This window comes from Papio anubis, chromosome 4 (genome assembly GCF_008728515.1).
Source record: "Papio anubis isolate 15944 chromosome 4, Panubis1.0, whole genome shotgun sequence".
Lineage (NCBI taxonomy): Eukaryota > Metazoa > Chordata > Mammalia > Primates > Cercopithecidae > Papio > Papio anubis.
In genome coordinates this window covers 16601038-16622998 of record NC_044979.1, presented here as the reverse complement: position 1 = coordinate 16622998, position 21961 = coordinate 16601038, and the positions used below count along the sequence as shown (strand labels likewise).

The 21961-nt window shown below is 42.8% G+C and overlaps 1 protein-coding gene and 1 long non-coding RNA gene across 2 annotated transcripts in view; both read left to right on the top strand.

Moving 5' to 3' along the window:
- The window catches only part of MGAM (maltase-glucoamylase), a 145584-nt gene that overhangs the window by 64902 nt on the left and 58721 nt on the right, over positions 1–21961 (top strand). The window contains 3 exon segments of the mRNA XM_031664961.1: positions 20964–21057; positions 21704–21768; positions 21771–21871. Of these exon segments, the coding sequence (XP_031520821.1) occupies positions 20964–21057; positions 21704–21768; positions 21771–21871 (260 nt within the window).
- LOC116274456 lies at positions 9509–13756 on the top strand. Its single transcript, XR_004183101.1, has 4 exons — positions 9509–9545; positions 10167–10251; positions 11412–11468; positions 13744–13756. It is a non-coding gene; the product is annotated as an uncharacterized LOC116274456 (long non-coding RNA).

The following is a 21961-nucleotide window of genomic DNA, read 5'->3' as shown; positions in this document are numbered from 1 at the left end:
AGCAGCAGCCAGTCAACTCCATGTGCTCCCACTTGGGGCCGTGCAGTACTCAGGCAGCCGACTACATGGGCAGCAGCTGGACTTCACCTCATTTGAGTTTGCTGGGGTTTCCAGCTCCTGATGATCAACCATGCAGAGAGGCTGATGGGTCTTGGTCATCCTCATTCTGAGTTAGTCCTGATGTGAATGTATGGATTGGTTTGGGGCAGGGGCATGAGCTTTGGTGGAGAAAAGAGTTATGCTTATTTCCATGTTGCAAGTAGATAAAATTGAAGTGCAGTAAAATTCTGTATTTCCCAGGACTCTACAGATGGACTACCTGGTTCAGGTAAACCAGCGAGGTTCACCCTGGAGGAGTTTCCTTTATTCTGTTTCACCTCATTCTCTGGCTTTGGTTTCCCAACTGATATGTGATTTCAGGATCAGCCATTTCTGGCAGTAGGGCACGACTCTCCGCCTTCACTCGGGGATTGGAGGATGACATCTTCATCAAATACCCAAATGATTGAACATTGTCTGGGGGAAGGTATAATCCTAAGGGATGATCCTCCTAGTCCCTAGCCTGCGGGTGGGTCACAGTTAGTGGAGTCACCACGCCTGTGTATGTTAATGCAGCATTTTCTATTTGGGCTCTGAGGTCAGATGCCCTCCTCTCAAACAATATTTGTTGATACAATTAATGAGTTTTAAAATAATGTAACATGTTATGGAATTCACTTTTCTTTATGTCAATCCTACATGATAGTCAAAGTATCATCGCTCCTAGAACATGGTTTATATAACAATTTCTTCGGAAATCCTATGTAAGGGAAACTGTCTCGTACATCGCTACTGAACGTGTTTCTCTCCATAGGTCTGGCCCGATTTTCCTGGTGTTGTTGTGAATGACTCTCTAGACTGGGACAGTCAAGTGGAGGTAAAAGGGTCTTTGTCAATTTGGGTGGAGTCAGTGTTTCTAGGCAGGGGCAGCCATTCCTGGGATTCTGGACATGCCTGTACCGTGGACATGGGCTTGACAAGGAAGAAACCCTTAGGGCGTGTGTCTTGGGTGTCACTGGTGTGCCCATTACCTTATATGGAGTAATACTTTACTGTCCACTGGGATGTAGATATGTATTATTATCCTTGGGATTCAAGACCGGAGAGCTTAAATTATTTTTCCCCAGTTTTACGTGACAGAGTGGTGATTTCAATTCCAAGGCTGTCAGATTCCGAAGGCCCAGGAAATTTCCACTGGGTGATACCTCCTAGAAGTGCTATCTTCTCCCTGAACTGGCATACTTACTGTTGTTGCCATGGTTTTCCCTTTCTAACAGTCTTCCACCCTCGAAGACTGACTAGGTCTTTTTCTTTGTATATTTTCTTTTTTTTCCCCATGAACAGGTTTCTCCATCTTCACACTTATAAGTCCTCCTCTGAGCCCAATCCTTCCTTGGATTTCTCAACTTTGCTTTTACCTCTCAGTTTCCAGCCTTATTGTAAAACCTGCTCACTCCTGGGGTCGGTTTGTTGCTTATAATGGATCCAGGTAGCCCATGCTTCTGGACCTGAATTTTTCCAGATTCACTAAGCATTTCTTGCTTGAATGAATACATGGCTCCTTACAGGTCTAGGAAGCCTACAGCCCCATCCTCTGGCCAAGATGTGTGTCTCCTGAACTGAGGCAGCCTGTGAGCTTTACTATCATTTTTGTGACAGTTCCCACAGAGAAGGATTGTCAGGGTGGGGCCGAGGACTTCCTGGATAGCAAATTTTACCGCTGCCTACCTCTTAATTTGTTCTTTGTATGGATTATTCTTTCTGGGCAGGAGTTATTTTGTAGCAGGGCATGTATAGCCTATGTGACTGGGAGGCTGAGGGAGACAAGGAAAGGAGAACCCTCTTTCTAGGACATCTGCAGAATTGAAGGGACAAAGAAGCTGGCCTGTGCAGTCAGCAATGTGGTATATATTGTAGAGTCTAGATACTCTCTCAGGATCAAGTGTTAATCAGAGAAATATCCATATTGTGGGAACAAATCTCAACAGCTGTACATTCAGTTAGCAGCCACTCAGAAGCCCAGGGGCGAAGACCTCTTTGAGTTTCTTTCTACATAATAATGAAAGATTGGCCACGGAGAGGGTTTTTGGGAGAAACCTCATCACCAGGAACGTGACTGGCAGAGTTGGGCCAAGGAATTGTGCCTTATCAGATAAGCTGGTTTTTCAGGGGAACTAGTGAGTGAGTCCTGGGAAGACATATGTAGATACAGCCCCAGGAATCTGGGCCACACGAGGCTGGGACCTCGGACAGCTCCCACAGGGTAGTGAGAGCAGAAGGTACTGCAAGCAAGCCTGTGATGCCTACTTCTCTGTTGTCAGTCTCTGACTTCCTGGATCCCAGAGCCAGTTGGCAGCAGTTGTTCTTTTCAATTTAAAATGAGATACATTTGGGACCAGGTTGCTTGGGTCTTGACTCCATGTCTTTATTTTCTGTTGGTAAATTCAGTAAAACAACACAAACAAAACAGAAGCTGGGGCAGGTTTTGAAGATTGACAAGAATGAGTCAGACTCAGTTCAAGGCTGTTTTCCTTTTCTTTAGTACTGAACAAGTATCTATCTATGTCTATCTATCTTTCTATCTATCTATCTCTCTGTCTAACTTCTATCTCTATCTAACTATCATCTCTATGTATATGTGTGTATATGTATATTTATGTATCTATTATCTGTCTGTTTATCTAACATCTTTCTGTATATGACTCTATCATCTGTCTTTCTAGTCTATTATCTATCTGCCTATCTTTCTATATTTACCTATCTATCCATACACCCACTCTATCTAATCTATCTGTATATCCATCAATCTATCCATCCACCCACTCTAATCTATTTATCTATCATCTATCTCTCTCTATCTATACCTCCATTCTATTTACCTATTTATCTATCTAACTGCCTCTATCTATCTATCTTTCTATCTATCTAACATCTTTTTGTATCCCTCTCTATTTTCTATCCATCTATCATCTATCTCTATCAATTTATCCCCTCACCCTATCCATCTGTCTATCCACTGTATCGTCTGTCTGTCTATCTATCTATCTATCTATCTATCTATCTATCTATCTATCTATCTATCTATCTATCTATCTATCTATCATATCTATCCATTTACCTACTATATCCACTCTATATCTGTCTATCTATCATCTATCAGTTTTCAGAGGAGAAGACCTAGCTTTCTGTCCTCTCATCACTTCTCACAGTGAATAACTTGAAGCTTAGGGGTCCAAGCAGCCCACATGGACACAGGAACCTGCCCAGCCAGAGAAGTTCTGGGTCATTGGCTTCCTGACTTTTATCACAGTTCATCAGCCAGTAGGGGTAACACTGCCACCTTGAGGCCATTTGGAAATGAGGGCAGTGTTGGTTATCACAGGGATACCAGGTGGCATTTAATGGGCAGTAGGCAGGGATGCCGATAGCTCTGATTGCAGGGAATTCTCCACAAAAAAATCTTATGCCTCAAATTCCAGTTGGGTTTCTGATAAGAAACGTTCATTAGGGGATTCACATAATCTTTTAGGTAGCTCATAAGAGATTATTGGTAGATAGAATAATTGTAACTGTTAGGTTGGTGCACGGGTAATATTTGCCATTACTTTGAATTCCAAAACCACAATTACCTTTGCATCAATCTAATATTTATAGTATTAATAGTGAGACCCGCTTGACGAGGCTGGTGAGGGTGAAGCCACTGATGTCCAGGCCTGGCTTCGCTGAGCATAAACAGCCAAGAAGCCTATGAAAAGCAGATTTCTGAGTCCAAAGCTCCAGTGATTTAATTCAATAAGTCTGTGATGGGATCTATGAATTGCGATTTGTAGCATGTGATGTTCTACAAAAAGACTGCTAGGTGATCCTGAGGCCCAGTGTGTGGGTTGGTACATCACTGTTTGAAGACTGGAGAAAGTGATGTACCCAGAAAGCCACAAGGCAAAGACAGGATGGAATATGGGCAGAGCCAAAGCCAGCACCTTGGAGAGGAGCAGCAGAGCATTTTATGAAGTTGGTGAGGGTCCTCCAAGGCATTTTAGGGAAGTTCATATGTCTGGCTGTGGTTTCCCACGTGTACCCCATATGGGATACAATTCTGACTGAGATGTGGCTGATACTCTCTTTATTGTAATTCTCCATCCCCCACCCATCCCATTGTTTCTAACCCTGCGTGATCTGGAGCTCTCTGTTTCTGGTGAAAGGTTCTCTTTGTCGAGTTTCCTGGTTTCTACCTCCATTTCCCTCACAAAGAGGCATCCCTGGCAAGCCCCCACTTCTCTCTCAAGATTCTCGCGTGATGTGAGCTGCTGTCTTCTCCGTCCTTGTGACAGACCCATACAGGCTGATCTGTTTCTGTTTTCTTGTTCCTTCTTTTGCCTTTATCTAGACGTAGGTTTCTGCCTTTTATCTGTGGTGTATAAGAACTGGAGCTCCCCTAGCCCAAGTCCTCTTTCTGTTGCCTCCCCTACCCTCCTCACAAACATTCTTTAGCTCTTTAACTCTTACAGTGGTGTGATTAGCATAGAGGAGGCTATTTACTGAGACATACAAAGGACCATAATATTCCATAACAAACAACATGACTATATTAAAATGTGTGGATATTTATTTGCTGCTTCTAAGTGGTGTGATCCCACTAGTAAACACTGAGTATTTTATGCCAGGTTCTAAGCTAAACATTGTGGGCAATATAAATATCACTCAGAAGAATATAAAACAAACTTCCTACTCTCAAAAATCTACAATGTAGTTAAAAAGTTGTATCTTGAATCTGTCTTTCAGATAAGTGAAGACACTGCTTTTATTATTTGAGGGAAGAGGAAAATAAGGGGAAGTCGATGCATCCTCTTTAAGTCCTCTCAATTTATGCTCCAACATCTGTAGTTGTCCTGTGATTCTGAAATTGTAGAAAACACTGAGGTGTACTAGTCAAATATCCTGAAATGTAATCTTATTCCTTCCTCCCCTCTCTCAGTGGGAATGACATAGGAGGGACTCCCTGGATGTTTCTTCCTAACTATTACCATGCATCTTATGTCTGCAGTCTCTCCCTGGTTTTGTCTTTGAGGAGTGCTTAGGAAATGGCAGGACTGACTTTGAGGGTTGGGCATTGAATGCATGAGGTCACTAGTTCAGGTCATTGATTGTCGTCAACCATGTGTATATGAAGAGAACAGTTTTTGGATGTTTTCCAAATGCTGGGAAGGTGTGCAAATTGCACTAATTTCTCTTTTCATTCTACATTTCTCCAATTAGTTAATAACATTATTTAGGCCCTGTTCAGGCCGTCTGTCACTATGCAGTTCAGGTATCTGTGTGAGTTGCATTCTCAGTAGGTGTCTGTTTGCTGTCTTATATGTTTGTGTGGGACATACAAATTATATTTATGTTTTATAGCTATATCGGGCTTACGTGGCCTTCCCAGACTTTTTCCGTAATTCAACTGCCAAGTGGTGGAAGAGGGAAATAGAAGAACTGTACAACAATCCACAGAATCCAGAGAGGAGCTTGAAGTTTGATGGCCTGTGGATTGTAAGTGTGTGTGTGTGTGTCTGTGTACCTGTGGCACTTGTCTATCTTTGTGTGCCTAAGTATAGCTACCACTGACCTTCAGTCAAGAGGATAGTCATTGTCCAAGGAAGACTTTGGACATATCAGATACTTCCTCCTCTCAGGATGGGAACAGCCCTGATACACCTTGTACTGGACCTTATGCTCCTACTGTAAAACCTGTCAGGCCGGACCAGGTGTGGTGGCTTACGCCTGTAATCCCAGTAATTTGGGAGGCTGAGGTGGGCGGATCACCTGAGGTTGGGAGTTTGAGACCAGCCTGACCAACATGGAGAAACCCTGTCTCTACTAAAAATACAAAATTAGTTAGGTGTGGTGGGGCATGCCTATAATCCCAGCTACTTGGGAAGCTGAGGCAGGAGAATTGCTTGAACGTAGGAGGCAGAGGTTGTGGTGAGTCAAGATGGTACACGTGCACTCAAGCCTGGGAAACAAGTGAAACGCTGTCTCAAAAAAATGGAAAAAAAAAAATCCTAGGTAGCAATTTACTAGGAATTTCTTGGAAATTTGATTGCCTCACAGCCACCTGGGAAGAGATTTATTTCTTGAAACCTCTAGCCAGTCATTCTGTAGGAGTGAATTAATCTTTCCAGCCAGTTCTCACCAGGATTTGATGAAGTTCCCAGGGCTGGCATCTACAGGGATTACTAGATGTTGAACAATTTATTCACTGCTTCCTTGGCTCAGGATTGGCCGGACATAATTATCTTAAAAAGTGATGTACGTTTGTGTTTGGCATTTCTAGGATATGAATGAACCATCAAGCTTCGTGAATGGGGCAGTTTCTCCAGGCTGCAGGGACGCCTCTCTGAACCGCCCTCCCTACATGCCATGTAAGAAGCCTTGGCCTCCTTGACTGGCAGAACTAGGACTGGAAGGATGGCCACTGGAGGAGCCCAGAGGCCAGGGGTGTGCCTGCGCAGCTCAGGGCATATCCTCATGGCTGCTGTGGTTTACTGGGGACCAGAGACAAAAGCTCTTCACATGCTTTACCCAGCCAGCCACGTGCAAGTGACTAGACTCATTGAATAAATTTCTTGAAATTTGTCCAGAAAGCACTTAGCAGTGCTCATGCCACAAAGGGTTCTCACAGCTAGGTTTCTTAGTTTTTCGGCTTGTGTGAATTCCATCACAGGAATTTGTGTCATCAATGGGTAGAAATTACTGGCTTCCCCTTGTCATGGAGCGGGTGGACTTCGGAGTTATACTTGGTTTCATATCTTGGCTCCAGAAGTTTTTCTCTCTAGGAGTTTTGTGACTTTTCACAGATTATGCAATATTTCCAAATCTCAGTTTGCTAAACTGTGAAAGACAGATAATGATGTCTTCTTCATAGAATTATGGGCATAATTGGTAAGTCAAAAGCCTAAATCAGTGCCTGTCATGTAGTATTTGACAGCTGTATGTTCTTCCTCACACCTCTGCTTTCTTCAGTGAACTTGATGTTGGAAACACTGCAGGTGCCATAGCAGCTCAGAACTGGGGGCTCTGTGCTCATGTCTGGGAAGATGGAGGAGTGACCCAGGCAGGACTCAAGTCAGTCTTAAGATCCAATGTCAATCCATTGTGAGGAGAGGTAAGGGGATATTGCCGAGCAGAATCAGGAGCTGGATTCCACTCACCAGTTCTTTACTCCCTCAGATTTGTGAGTCCAGGGACAGGGGGCCTGAACCTTAGAAGACCCTGTGCATGGAGAGTCAGTCCTCTGAACGGCTCCCCGGTGCCTTTTACAGCAGTGCAAGCCTGTACAGGTGGTCCCAGACCAGACCCACATACAGTGAGTCTCTGCCTCCCGGCTGCCGCCTGGAGAGGAGAGTTGCCAGGGGACTGACATAGCCACCCTAGTTTTCAGCACTAATTTCCCGTTCTAAAAGGGTTAAGAAGATTCTCATGACAACCGTGTAATGATTCTTATTAAACAAATGCTCATTGACGTGGAGCCAGGCCCTCTGATTAAAAGGAGGGTGACAGATTTAAATAAGACACGGTCCCACCAGTGAAAAACTTAATGATCGTGGTGGGAACGACACACATGGAACACCATACTTGATCCACTGGGGCATCCGGTGGTGCAATAGCTTTAGTTACAGGAGGTGAAGATAACACGAGACTGGGCATCTCTCCCTTTGTTTCAAAGTGAATCATATTTTGGGAATTTTATTTTGGCGTTCTGGTGGAGTAACTGGTATTCTCTGAGAAATTAGCATGATCCTTTGACTCCACGAATGGTATGAATTCTTCTAAGGACAGCCTTATGATCTTCACTGTGTTCCTCCTCAAATATAGAAAACTATGTATTGAGGAAATCAATAGCAAGATTTAGTAAAACCTTACTATTTTTGGCCACTCCAGTGAGTTTGCTACAGTGAAGTTCTTTGTAAAGCACTGTGAGAACACGTGACTCATTATCTCCATTATCTGGGATCGGTGTTTATTGCAGCTCAGATTCCCGTATTCCCTCAATCACGCAGCAAACATGAACTAGGCTCAAGGGCTCTGGGAGCAGAAGCTCTCTGGCCTTTGCTCCCTGACCGTGCCCTCAGTTCACCTCCTGTTGCCCTCCCAGCCCAGAGCCATGCAGGAGGTGACAGGAACCAGCGAGGGTCGTCATCAGCAGCTCACATTTTCCCTCTTCTGGCAGCTGGGCAGGACATTGGCTAGAGGAGACAACCACCGGCCGCGTGGGATCATGAAGGAAATCTATCATTGGTGGTGGCTCCTTTGCAGGGGCCTGTGCGGTGGGGCAGGGAGTTGGGATCCTTGAGGGAAAGAGGTGAGGGAGGCGGGTGGTGAGGGGCTGGTCCAGCCCGGCCTGCTGTGCTTCTCATTACAGGCATGATGGAGTTCAGCCTCTTTGCTTATCATGTGAGTGTCCTTGGGATCCTCCTAAGCAGAAGGTGGGACATCTTTCAGAGAAGACATCATCAAGCTTGTTTGTTTCCTCTTGTTTTAGGCAAGACAGATATCTAATGGGTTCTTTCAAGATGCTGAATATGAGATGTGTGTTCGCTGGATTACGGCTGGGGCCTTTACCCCTTCTGAAACCCACCTTACCATTGGGACCAGAAGGTGGGACAGTGGCTGCCTCCAGTGTTGTGTCACTAGAAATACAATCTGTTCCAGGAGCTAAAATTAGCAGTTTGTATTTCTTGGGATGTGTTTTAAAAAATTGTATTTTTTTTTTTGGCGGGGGTGGTGACGGGTGATTACTTACTCTTTGTCCAGGGCCCCTGAATCGTGCTGTGTCCCAGCCATGGCTGACTGCCCGGCCTCGACCTCTGGGTCTAAAGCGATTGTCCCACCAGCCATTTGAGTGCTTCGGGACTACAGCATGGCCACCTAATTTTGCATTTTTTTTGTAGAGGTGGGATCTTGCCATATTTCCCAAAGCTAGTGTCTGACTCCTGGGGCCATTGATCCACTCGGCTCAGCTTTCCGAAAGTGTTGGGATTATTACAGGCATATTGATGCACCCTTACTGATTATTTACGACCCTGGTGTCTCAATGAACCATATCCCTCAGTGTTCTTCAGATTATTTTTTTTCCTGTGTATTTTAGGCAGAATTGTACCAAAAAGAATGTCTTACAGTGAGATTTTATCAACTGTCCTACGAGAGCTTCTGTGACTCTTTCCAGTCTGTTAAGAGTATTCCCTGGGCCTCATGTATAGTTTTTTTTTGTTTAGCTGTGAGTGATCTTCAGTTGGAATATGCTTTCAGTGACCTTCTTCAATCCCCTAGAAATTCTAGGGCGAGCTCCCAACACTGTTCTCTTTCTCCTTTAGAGACAAGACCCTGTGTCCTGGGATGCTGCTTTTGTGAATATTTCCAGAAATGTCCTGCAGACCAGATACACCCTGTTGCCATATCTGTATACCTTGATGTATAAGGCCCACATGGAGGGCGTCACTGTTGTCTTGACCTCTGCTTCATGAGTGAGTGTCCAGCAGGGATCCCGATGACTAATGAATGACTTATTGCATTCTATATGGCGGGAGTTGATATACACAATTCTTCCAAATGAAAGCCATGCTTGCCTTTTGACATGAACTCCTGAGGTGCAGACCATACTTTATTACTCTCTTTAGCACAGTGTTATACATACCATAGGTCATGAAAAAAAAGGCTATTTATTGGATGTACAAAATTGAAATGATGCCATACAGCATAGAATAGTTTCATTCTCATTTGGCTCTGCAAAGACCTATCTATCTTTTATAGCAGTTTGGTTATATGCACCCAAGTCACAAAAGGATTTCAACTAGATATTTGAGGAGGTGCCATCACCCATTTTAAAATGTGAAAGGGTTAAGAAATGCGATAATAGTTTACAGGAGAGAACACATCTACATCCCAGTATTTCTGAAGTTTGAGGGGGCACATCCTGTGGGGAGAGCAGAGGCTGGTGCTCACAGTGAAACTAAGAGCCTAGGGAAAAGCAAGGAAGGCTCAGGGGCAGCTGGATTTCCGACTGGATCTGAACTTGAGGAGCTTCTTCCGAGTCTTGGGCTGAGGCTCTGTTGGGCTCTGTTGGGCACCTTCATTTCCCTTTCCAGGTTTGTGTCAGACCAGGTGACGTGGGACATAGACAGTCAGTTCCTGCTGGGCCCAGCCTTCCTGGTCAGCCCTGTCTTGGACCGCGTGAGTATGGAGGCCTCCGATGGGGGGAGGATCCCAGTTTTGAGGCATGGGGAAAAGGATGAGGAGAGAGGCCTGAGCTGGTGGGGGTCGTAAGACATGGTTTCTTATTCTCCCTGTGTCTCTTCCTCTCCTTCTGAACTGAAGTCCATCACTTAGGTGTTGTGGGCCTCAGCTCCTTCATCTTTAAAATGAGCCTTACAATTCTGGTTCATAGGATGATCAAGAAGAAAACACCTCGTGGTATATTCAATGACACAATCATTTCTTCATTAACTAAAATAAAGAATAGAAGGTCACATGGGGGCAGTATCATAAAGAATTTATAAGAGTCCTCTAGCACTATTACAACTCTTCAGAAGGATTACTTGGCAATGTGTGTATTGCTGCTGGCTACCCCTTCCCTTCCTGTGCAGGATTACCTCCCAGCAGTAAAAGCCATTTCTTTACTTCTATTGTTGATTAGGCTTCTGATTAAAATACCAGTTAATTGCACCTCCCCCAGATTTTTTTTTTTTTTTTTTTTTTTGTGACAGAGTCTCACTTTGTTGCCCAGGCTGGAGTGCAGTGACGTGATCTTGGCTCAGTGTAACTTCCACCACCCAGGTTCTAGTGATACTCTTGCCTTAGCCTCTCGAGTAGCTGGGACTACAGGCACATGCCACCATGCCTGGCTAATTTTTTTTTTGTATTATTAATAGAGACAGGGTTTCACTATGTTAGCCAGGGTGGTATCGATATCCTGACCTCGTGATCCACCACCCTCGCACTCCCAAAGAGCTGGTATTTCACGTGTTAGGCACCGCACCCGGCCCCAAAATCTTACCGTACCCACAAAATTTTCTTCTGCCCAAACACAACCTCAGTTGTTTGTCTCTTTAAGAGGAAATGGGGTAAGTCTATGTTTATAAGCAAACAGTGATTTATTTTTTCCCGAACTCCTGGATACCAAAGTGCTTTATGAAGCCACTTGTTTTGGGTAGACAAATCTCCTGTTTAAAAAAGAAAACGGGAAGAAGGTTGCCCTAGTCGCTAACCTCTCCAGATGTGAGGCAGATGGGTCTAAAGCCATCAGAATTATTTCACCTCTTTCCTAAGCAGTTTGATTTCTCTGTCCTGGAACATGGTGCCCACTGCCTCACCTTGTTTGTGTTCCATTTTAGAATGCCAGAAATGTCACTGCATATTTCCCTAGAGCCCGCTGGTACGATTACTACACGGTAAGTTTTTCTGAATGTTTATACAACATGGGAATATGGTAGAGAGAGCAAAGGCTTTACATCTGATAGACCTTAGGTCAAATGCTGGATCTGTAACCCACCTGCTGTGTGTTCTTAGAAGCACTATGCCAACAACCTCCGGTTTCTCACCTCCAAGTGGAGTAAGACCACTTCCACACAGGAACCCTTGTGGAAGTAACACATAAAAGCATCTCATCCAGGGTCTGGATTTTTGTGGAGTGTTCTCTTTGTGTAGTTTAATATTTCCTTATATCACTGCTCTTTATGTTGTGTGTAAAAGGCAGATGCTAATAACATTGGAGATTGTGTTGCAAACTACAGTGTTTGTTTTTAATGTTTGTATCTTTGCCTGCTATAAGTTTGTAACGTATAGAGGCCATTTTGTCTCTTTTTATTAAATATCTCCTTCATAGCATAGATGTAAAGAAGGGTGATGCACATAATTACCTAAAGGCACACAAGTGATTAGACAATGTGGTAAAACACACCTGAAGTGTGGGACCCAACCCTTGTATGAGTCTAAGCAGTTGCAAGCACATTTAGAAAGAGAGGCAGCAGTGAAGAACTCCTTGCCACATGGTTTCATTGCTAGTATGATTCCCACAAAGACTCAGCTGGGAGTAGGGTCTTCCAGAACAGCTCTGGGGTGGTGAGTCTCTTGCTGGGACCCTGAGACTCAGACCCCTGATTCTTGGGGTAAATCAAAGGAGAATTATTTCCTTCGTTTCTAATCAGGCTGCTTCTTCTGACTTTCTAGGAGAACATAGTTGAGGCTGGCAATGCAGCAAAGGGTACAAGCAGAACAAAGCAGAGCATGCTAGCCTTTCATCAAAGGGGATTGCAGTGAGATTAGGTGAAAACTGGAGAAGGATGTACAATTTTGTTCCTTCTCTTCTCAGTCCATTGGAACCCAAGTCCCTCGCCACTGCCCCAGGCTCCCCTTCCTGATCCTAGTCTGGATCTGCCCTTAGGAGTGGTAACATGTTAAGGCTCTGCTATGTGCTTCCCAGCCAGATCTTCCCTAGGAAGAGGTGGCCAGCTTTCTTTAAGTGAGACTGGCCTTTGTCCTGAGTGTGCATGTTGAGTCTGCCATTCACTTACAGAAGATATCTTTGATTGAAGAGGGAAAGACAAAAGAAATCGCGGAGCAAATGGTTTAGAAAAAGATGAAGTTGGGCCAGGCGCTCTGGCTCCCACCTGTAATCCCAGCACTTTTGGGAGGCCAAGGTGGGCGGTTCACAAGGTCAGGAGAGCAAGAGCATCCTAGCTAAGATGGTGAAACCCTGTCTTCACTAAAAATACAAAAAGAATAGCTGCTGTAGTGGAGATCACCTGTAGTCCCAGCTACTCGAGAGGCTGAGGCAGGACAATCATTTGAACCTGGGAGGCGGAGGTTGCAGTGAGCTGAGACTGTGCCACTGAACTCCAGCCTGGGCGATGGAACGAGCCTTTGTCTCAAGAAAAAGAAAAAGAAAAAGAGAGAGATGAAATTTTTGATGTTTAATTAAAAAATGAAGATGAATCTCATAGTTAGGATTAATGAAGAAGTGTCACCTTCCCAAGTTTGGGTACTTATTACTGGTTCTAGAGCACAGCCTGGCAAACTACGGCCTACAAAAAAATCTGGTTGTTTGCTGATTTGCATATAAAGTTTTATTGGAACACAGCCATGCATATTAAGCTGGTTCTCAGCAATAATAACTTCTTACCTGTAAAGTAGTAGCTCTCAAATGAGAGATTTTGCCTCCCAGGGACATTTGGCAGTGCCTGTGATATTTTTTGTTAGCTTTAACAGGGTGTGCTGAAATTGAGGAGGCGATGCTATCTGAGACATCTGAGGATTTTTGCTAAATATCAAAAGGCACGAATGGCCCATCACCAGAGAAGTGTCTGGCTAAAATCTCAATAGTGCTGCTGAGACTGAAAAGCCCTGCTCTAGTTGACAACATGCCAGGATGGAAGGATGGTCCCTTAGGTTAGATTCTGATTCAGGTGAGAGAGTAGCACCTCTTTCTGTCACACATCAGGCAAATGTAGTTTTGTAGGTGGAAGCAGAGCATGAACCCTAACAAGATATGATAGCCTTGCGAGATTTTTATGCAACACTTGGTGAATCGCGAATGGGTAATGGCAGGTAAGTGGTGAAGGGTGATGAGCAGGCATAAGTTCAGAGGAGGGGATGAGATGTCTGGCAGGATGGGTTGTTCAGGAGGTCATGCTCTCGCTGTCATCTCTTACCTTCTTCTGCCCACAGGGTGTGGATATGAGCATAAGAGGAGAGTGGAAGACCATGGCCCCTCTTGACCACATTAACTTCATGTCCGTGGGGCTACATCCTACCACTGGCGAAACATAGAACACCCACTTAAGGTGAGACCAGGCAGGACTCAGGTTTTCCTTTACATGTCAGTTAAAGCTCAACAATGTGTAATGAAGTCCACACCAAAACGTAAGCATCACTCCTCAAGCCCGCGTACAATTGTACTCAACACTTGTTTTTCTTTGTTTGCTTGTTTGTATGTTAATCTTAGATAGATGCTGTGAATTTATTAATAACTCTGCAGTCTAAAGGGGGTGAGATGATAGGTCTAAGAACGTCATTTTTAATCTCACATCTGAGATGGAAGTCAACATAGGAGCAGCACAATTGACAACAGCTTTGCAGAAACACATTTTAGAACCGTGTCCAATGGATTTTGAAAGACTGGCAGTTGTGTACATAAACCCTTTGAATTGCTTTTCAAAACACGCTAATAATGGGTGATCGGCCTCATTTTGTTTGCCAGGACTGTTGCAATTGTAGTACCAGAAGTCTCCCCTCTTGGGATACTTCTCATTTCTGAGAACCATCTGCTGCTAGTATCTTTTCCAGTTTGATATTTGATGGAAGTATTCTCAACTCAGTTGGCAAAATTCTCTGACTCTATCTTGTCTCTTGAATCTTGTTCCCCCACAGTCGAAAGAACCACTGCCGGATGCTTATCATCATTGCCCTAGATGAGAACAAAGGCGAGAGAGGCACTGGGATGATGGGCGAAGCAAAGGTGGCTGTTGCGATCATGTTTGCTGTTTCCGGCACGCAGCGGCGAGTGTACCGCCCTTGCACAGTGCAAGCTGGGCTGTAGGAGAAATGTCAGCAGGCAGCGGCAGAGTCGCGCCTGGTACCGGTGCTGGTGGCATGAACGTGCCAAAAATCGCAGCAAACATTGTCAGTGGGTTTCGCCGGGTGAAGTGCCAGCCCATTATGTATCTTCTCCAAAATGCCGTGGTCGCAATGCCAGTGGTGTGAACCATTGATATCGCCAGCGGTAATGCCACCTCCTCTGCCTAGTAAAATGTTCAGGAGGAAGGAGAGAAGGAAAAAACAATGTGTTGGCCTTGGAGATGCTTGTCCATCTAATCCAATATGTAGATTCAAAATTATTTATTTATTTAGTTGTAAAATATTTAGTTGGCAAATAAAGATTGAATATAGTTAAGGTGGACAATGTGAGGATTTAATATACGTAGGCATAGTATAGTGATTACCACAGCTATTTTAATGAACATTCATCACACAATGCTGCAGACTGGATCCCCAGACCTTATTCATCTACTAACTGAACGTTTGTACCCTTGACCATCATCTCCCCATTCTCCATGGCCGCAGGCTCTCAGAACAACTGTTGTAGGCTCTGCTTCTAAGAGATGAACTTTTTAGGTCCACATAGAAGTGAGACCATGCAGTATTTGACTTTCGGTCTCTGGCTTATTTCACTTGGTATAATGTCCTCCAGAGTCATTCATGCTGTTGCAAATGGCAGAATGTTCTACTTTTTATGTCTGAAAATATTCTACTGTATATTCGTCCCAGAATATGTTTATCTATTCATCCACCGATAGACACTTAGGTTGTTTTCTTATCTTGGCTACTGTGAGGAAAGAAATTAAAAACGTAAATGTAAGGGCTAAAATTGTAAAGCTCCTAGAAGAAAACATAGAAAAAACCTCCTTGACAGTAGTCTTGGTGGTTACTTTTGGATATGACACCAAAAGCAAAGGCAAAATGCCAAAAAGGCAAGAAGCATGACTACATCAAACTAAGAGGCTCCTGCACAGCAAAAGAAACAATCAACAATGTGAAAAGGCAAACTACAGAACGGATAAAAATCTTTGCAAACCATATATCTCAGAAGAGATTAATATAAAAAATATGGAACTCATGCAACTGCAAAAGATCCAATGACCCAATTACAAACTGGCGTGAAGGACCTGAAGCAGATGTTTTCCCAAGGAAGACATACAAGTGGCTAACTGGTATGTGAAAAGATGCTCAACATCAGGAAATGACAGAAATAGCAAATCAAAAATCACAGTGAGATATCCCCTCACCTGTGCTGTAAAATCGTAAAAGGTAAGAGATAAGTGCCGGCGAGGGTGTGGAGAAAATGGAATATTTTAGACTCTTGGTGGGAATGTAAATTATTACAGCTGTTATGCAAAATAGTATGGAGGTTCCTCAAAAGAGTGGAACAGATCTTCCTGCAATCCCGTGATAAACTGCAAAGATTGTATATCAGAGTACAGGAAAGCAGTATCTCTAAGAGATATACTCACTCCTCCCATATTCATTACAGCATGATTTGCAACAGCCAAGATATGGAAACATTCTAAGTGTACATTCATGAATGAATACAATGGAATATTATTCATCCATAAGGAAATGGAAATACTGCCATTTGTGACATCAGGATGTAACTGAAAGCGTGGTGGTGTGAAATCTGTTTTTCTGTGGTGGGCAAGCCGGAATCTGACTTGACTTTCTCTCACTTGCAGATACTGTGGCCAATAAAGTGTATCTTTTATGTGAGTTTTCTGTCACTCAAGTGAGTAACATATTTTTCTGAATCTTAATTGTGGGCTGGACTGACCATTAGCACATCTGTGCTTGTGTATATTGTATATGTGTGATTATATTTGTAACTTTATGTGCATTTGTGGCTATAAGGTAGGCACAGAACTACAGTATGATTTCATGAAGTTTTCAAAAAGGAGGCATTATATAGCAAATAGTGTTTCCTAAATACAGTTTAAAAATATCTGTGTGTTTTTATGATTGTTTTAAATTAGAGGATTATCAAAATAATTTTGTACTTCTTGAGCACACACTAGTAGAGAAAGCAGAGAGGCATCCAGGGCAGTGGGGGTGTCCGGTCTGCAATGGAATATTTGAGTGACTTGAGAATCTGTGTATTACAGGCATACCTTTATGCATAATTGGACTTAATTGTTTTGCAGAACCGCTTGGAGGTGAATATTTCACAATCAACCTACAAGGACCCCAATAATTTAGCATTTAATGAGATTAAAATTCTTGGAACGGAGGAACCTAGCAATGTTACAGTGAAACACAATAGTGTCCCAAGTCAGATTCTCCTTACAGTCACTCACGCATTTCCTAACCTTGAAGGTAAAACCCATTATGTTGAGATGATGTATTGAGAATTTCCATAGTATCATCATGGTGTTCCTCTTCTGCCAAGGTTGCATGTAATTTTGAAGCTGAACAGAGCAACCATGAGGCCTGTTTGGGGGAAGTTAGAGGACTGGGAATAAAATGAGGTGGCAAGAGCTAGAATGAGTTGGGTGTTTACCTTCTTAATTCCTTCTCTGCCTCTCAATGTTCTTCTCTCTCTAACTGATTTCACTTCCTTTTCCCTCAAATAGAATTATAATTACAATGAGGCACAAGAAGAGCAAAGTTAGGAAAGTGGGGAACAGCCTTACATTATTAGCCTGTGAAAATTATATGACTGGAACAGCATAGATAAGATTCAGTTTTGAAAAAGAGACCAGTTTGCATAGGAAACTTGTGGTCAGATTTTGGAGGGTCTTAGTTACCAACTTGATTTAATTGTCAAAAGGCTTTCCCAATGCTGGATCCTGAATGAAGGCTGCTGTGCTACTGTGTGTGAGCATTGCTGGGAGTGGGAGTGGGTTTTGGGGACTAGTAGAACAGGGAAGTACAAGATGGTTTAGACTGGGAGGAGACTGGGAGAAGGATGATAATTTTAGAATGGGATTTTATTAACTCTAGACAAGGAGAACTTTTTAACTCCGAAGTGCTGTTTTAAAAGAAATGTCAAAGATAAGAAAAGTATATAGAAAAATATTAAATATTTGAATGAATGGTAATCAAGGAAGGTTTCAAAATTGGAGTCTTTGGGGTTACAGAAACGAAGAGGCTAGGGTGTTAGAAATGGAAAGAAATACATGATTTTTTTCAGCCTCTCAATTTTGCTGTTGCTAAAATTGAAACCCAAATAAATGAAACAGAATACCCGACTCACCCTGATGTGATTATTATGCATTGTATGCCTGAATCAACATATTTCATATAACCCATAAATATGTATACCTACTATATACCCATTAATATTAAAAATTAAAGAAATCATTTGTTCAATGTTGTATAGAAATGTGGACATGATAACCAGATCATATGATTCTTAATGCTGTGTTCTTTCTACTACTCCACGCCAATGGGGGATACTGGTTTGGGGACTGGAGAGCAAGGGGATCAGCTCACTTTGGGTGACACCATGTGTCATGCTAAAGAGGAAGTGCAGAAGAGAGCCTTCCTGACAAGACACAGAGGGCTAAGAGGAGTCAGGGCAGAAAAGAATAAGGGGTGATCATGATGGGTTTTATTTGACCAAATTGTTTTCATTATGCTATGTACAAGATTCTGCTAGAGAGGAGACATTTGCCGTGTTGCTGCTGATTAGATTCCCCCAATGTGCAGTTCTCTTCTTATAAGCTAAAGTCATATGTTGGTTGGATGGTTGAATGTCTAGTCAAATTTCTATTTTCTTTCTTAAAAAAAAAAAAGCCTCAGATCTTGCAAGGCCTATCTCCTAAAGATGAATTTCCTTGTGATTTCTGCATTCCTACAGGTTGCCATTATCACAGACATCAATCTTCTCCTGGGAGAAGCATACACAGTGGAGTGGAGCATAAAGATAAGGGATGATGAAAAAATAGACTGTTACCCTGATGAGAATGGCGCTTCTGCAGAAAACTGCACTGCCCGTGGCTGTATCTGGGAGGTAACCATGCTGCTGGGGTTCACGTGCATGGAAGTCTCCACACCTAATGTATAGTTTCTTAAGCACAGCAGTAGTACTTACATAACTACTTAAAATCCATAGAAAGGACTTCCTAAGGGACATGATCTGGATGTGATGAGTAGGTGGGGACATGTGTGAAACTTTTTAAAATGAATATTTTGCTTGGAGACCAGGAATTTAAATTTATGTTATTGCCAAGTGATCAGTGATGGGCTGGTTTTATTGTCGTATAAAATGATGTTTCTACCCCTGTTTAGGTTAGAGAACTTTCAGACCACATGCTGTGCTGATCTATGATCTACTCCTTACTTTTCAGGCATCCAATTTCTTCTGGAGTCCCTTTTGCTATTTTGTCAACGATCTATAATTTCGTCAGTAATGTTCAATATATTCACATGGGGCCATTGTGCTGACATCTCCTTAAAGTCTTCCATTTATGCCAATGCCTTCCTCCACACCCTCGCGGAACCCCTTCGCTTGATGTCACTTTACCATAAGAATGAATGCAGTTCAAGGTAAACACAGTACATGTATCAGGTAGTGATTAGACCCTTTTCAGTTCCATTATCTTTTATTGGTCCGAGTCACAGAACCCTAAAATAAGTTAATCATGCTACAATAGACTAGATCATTATCCAGAAAGCACTGAGAAATCATTGAGGGAACAATGAGACCTGCCCTGATTTTCATTTGGAAAAGATTACTGTGGCTACTGTTAGGAAAATGGCTGGGAGAGAAAGAGCGGGTATGGAGAGACAAGTTGGGAGGCTGCCAGGTAGGCAGGTCAGTTGAGGGATTAGGTTTGAACTAGACACTGGAATGCAGGTGGAGAAGAGTGGTCCTGTCTGAAGTTGAGAAAGTTGGGTGACAGGATATAGTGCTCTATTGCAAGCAGGTGACAATGAAGAGGGAAAACCAAGAATGAAGACCATGTTTCTAGCTTGCGTCTTAATATGGATGGTGCTGACATTAACTGGAATAGGAATACTGAAAAGCTTTGTGCTTGATCAATGTCAGATGATATGTTCATTTTGGGATACTGAATTTGAGATTTCTATAAAATAGCCACCAATGTGCAGTGATTTCATTTCTTTCCAGGATTTAATTGCATTTAAGGACTAGGGATGGACTAGAGATTAGGTCTGTTTTTCTATTAAATTATGCTTCTCAAGGACAGGAATGTGCCCTTTCCTCTTTCTGCTTCTGAAGTCTAATACAGAGCCTGGCAGATAGTTAGCGCTGTAATGTTACTGACACAGTAAGTGAAAGTGATCAGGACATTGTCACATTGCCTGAGCGGTTCTTTATAATATGACATCAACCTGAATTCAGAGTTTTTGTACCTCCTCTAATGCAGGGATGATGCTGTAGTATGTTTGTACATCATAGCACTAGCATGTTGTAGGCTTCTAATGGGTTTGAAATGAATGAACCTCCTTGGAGTTTTAGCCTTAACCATTGCCTACTCTACCTCTTGATAATGCAGTAGCTTTTCCAAAATATTTGCCTCTTTCTGACCCACTTTAATTCTCTCTGCCTTTGTGGTTGTTATTCTTCAGCAGAATGACTTGATCTCCTTCCTTTGTTTGGTTAATAACTACCAAGCTGTTAATACTCTAGACTGTATTTCTCCCGTGACACCATCTCAGTCTCTCAGAAACAGTGTTAGGCATTTCGTTCCCTAGAATCTCACAGCACGTCTACATAGCTGTCCCTTAGCACACGTCACCCAGGTGTTGTGAGCTGCTCTCTTTCACTAATCATTAGCATGTGAATTTTGTAAAATCATAACACTTCCTTATTCAGCCCACATCCCTAGTGTCTTGTGCAGTGTCAGGCAGGGATGTAGTAGATACTCATGAGTCAGTTTAGATACCACCTTCAGCAAGGAGATTCTGATAGTTTTAATCAAATAGATTTCATTTTGGGGAGACAGGTTTTTTTTTTTTTTCAATTCATAATGGTTTTAAGGTATTTTTATATACTCATATGCCCACAGAAAACAACAAGTAACATATTCATAAATACCATACTGATTCCAGAATGATTTTCCAAATTAGCACCAATGTCCCATTGAGTATATTAATGTAACAGAGGCCTTAATAATGAGAAATGACAGAAAAAATGTTAAATCTTATATTGTTATTTGATATATTAAATAAATCTCAGATATCATCAACTTAAAGAAGACAGAAACATACCATCTGCACTTTTTGTCCAAAAATAAAAAAAAGATTCTTGCTATGGGTATAGGGTTTCCAAGAGCACAATTCTTGCCTAAAATCGATTTCTCTGGCCTAGATTTATGATCCCAAATAACAATCGGGTATGAAGTTCCAGTTCCTCTGAACGTATTTCCACGAAGCTATCCGCACCCCTGAGGGTCAACTCTATGATGTCCTCATTAAGAAGAATCCATTTGGGATTGAAATTCGCCGCAAGAGTACAGGCACTATAATGTGAGTGGCTTCTAGTGTGACTCAGAGTTGATGTCTACCTGTGCCTTCGCTGCCAGGTCCATCGTCCTTGGATGTATATCCTGGTTCCAAACATCACATTGTCCACTTCCAGATCCATGGATGAGTTGTTTCCTTCAGACCTGTTCTCATGGGAAATCTTTAGCATTCTGGAAATAATTACTGAGGCAGTTGAGTGTGCCTGAGGATTCATCCAACAAATAAGTTTATGGGGTGCCTTGTCTAGAGGAGGTTCTTGTAGACAGCTGAGGGTTGTCTTCTCATGACAACCAATAATAAGTAAATATCACTTTGAGTGCTATGTAAAAAATGCACTGAGGTGTGCAAGGGTGGAAGGTGGTGCTGGTGTGGAGTGTACCCAGCTGTGATGATGAGGAGTGCTTGGGTGTGTTCTGTGAGGGCCACTGAAAGGAGGCAGTGACAGTGGGAAACAGATGAATGAAGAATAACTCATGGGTTTTTAGCGAGGATTTCTATGATATTTTAATCAAGTTGAGTTTCTGTTTTGTTTTGGAGATGAACAGGTTCTGGATAAAAATCAAACATTCTGTTGTCCTTGAAAAGTCAGCTGCTGGAAGCAGAAGGAAAAGCACATTTTCTGTTTCAAATCTGCCTTTTTGTGTTTCAGTTGGGACTCTCAGCTCCTTGGCTTCACCTTCAATGACATGTTTATCCGCATCTCCACCCGCCTTCCTCCAAGTACCTCTATGGCTTTGGGGAAACTGAGCACACATCCTATAGGAGAGACTTGGAGTGGCACACTTGGGGGATGTTCTCCCGAGACCAGCCCCCAGGGGTAAGGACAGAGCATTTGGGATCTGTGTCTCTGCTTCTCTCCACCCACAGTGCTCAGGCTTCGGGCTTCATCTTCCCAAACTCCACTTGG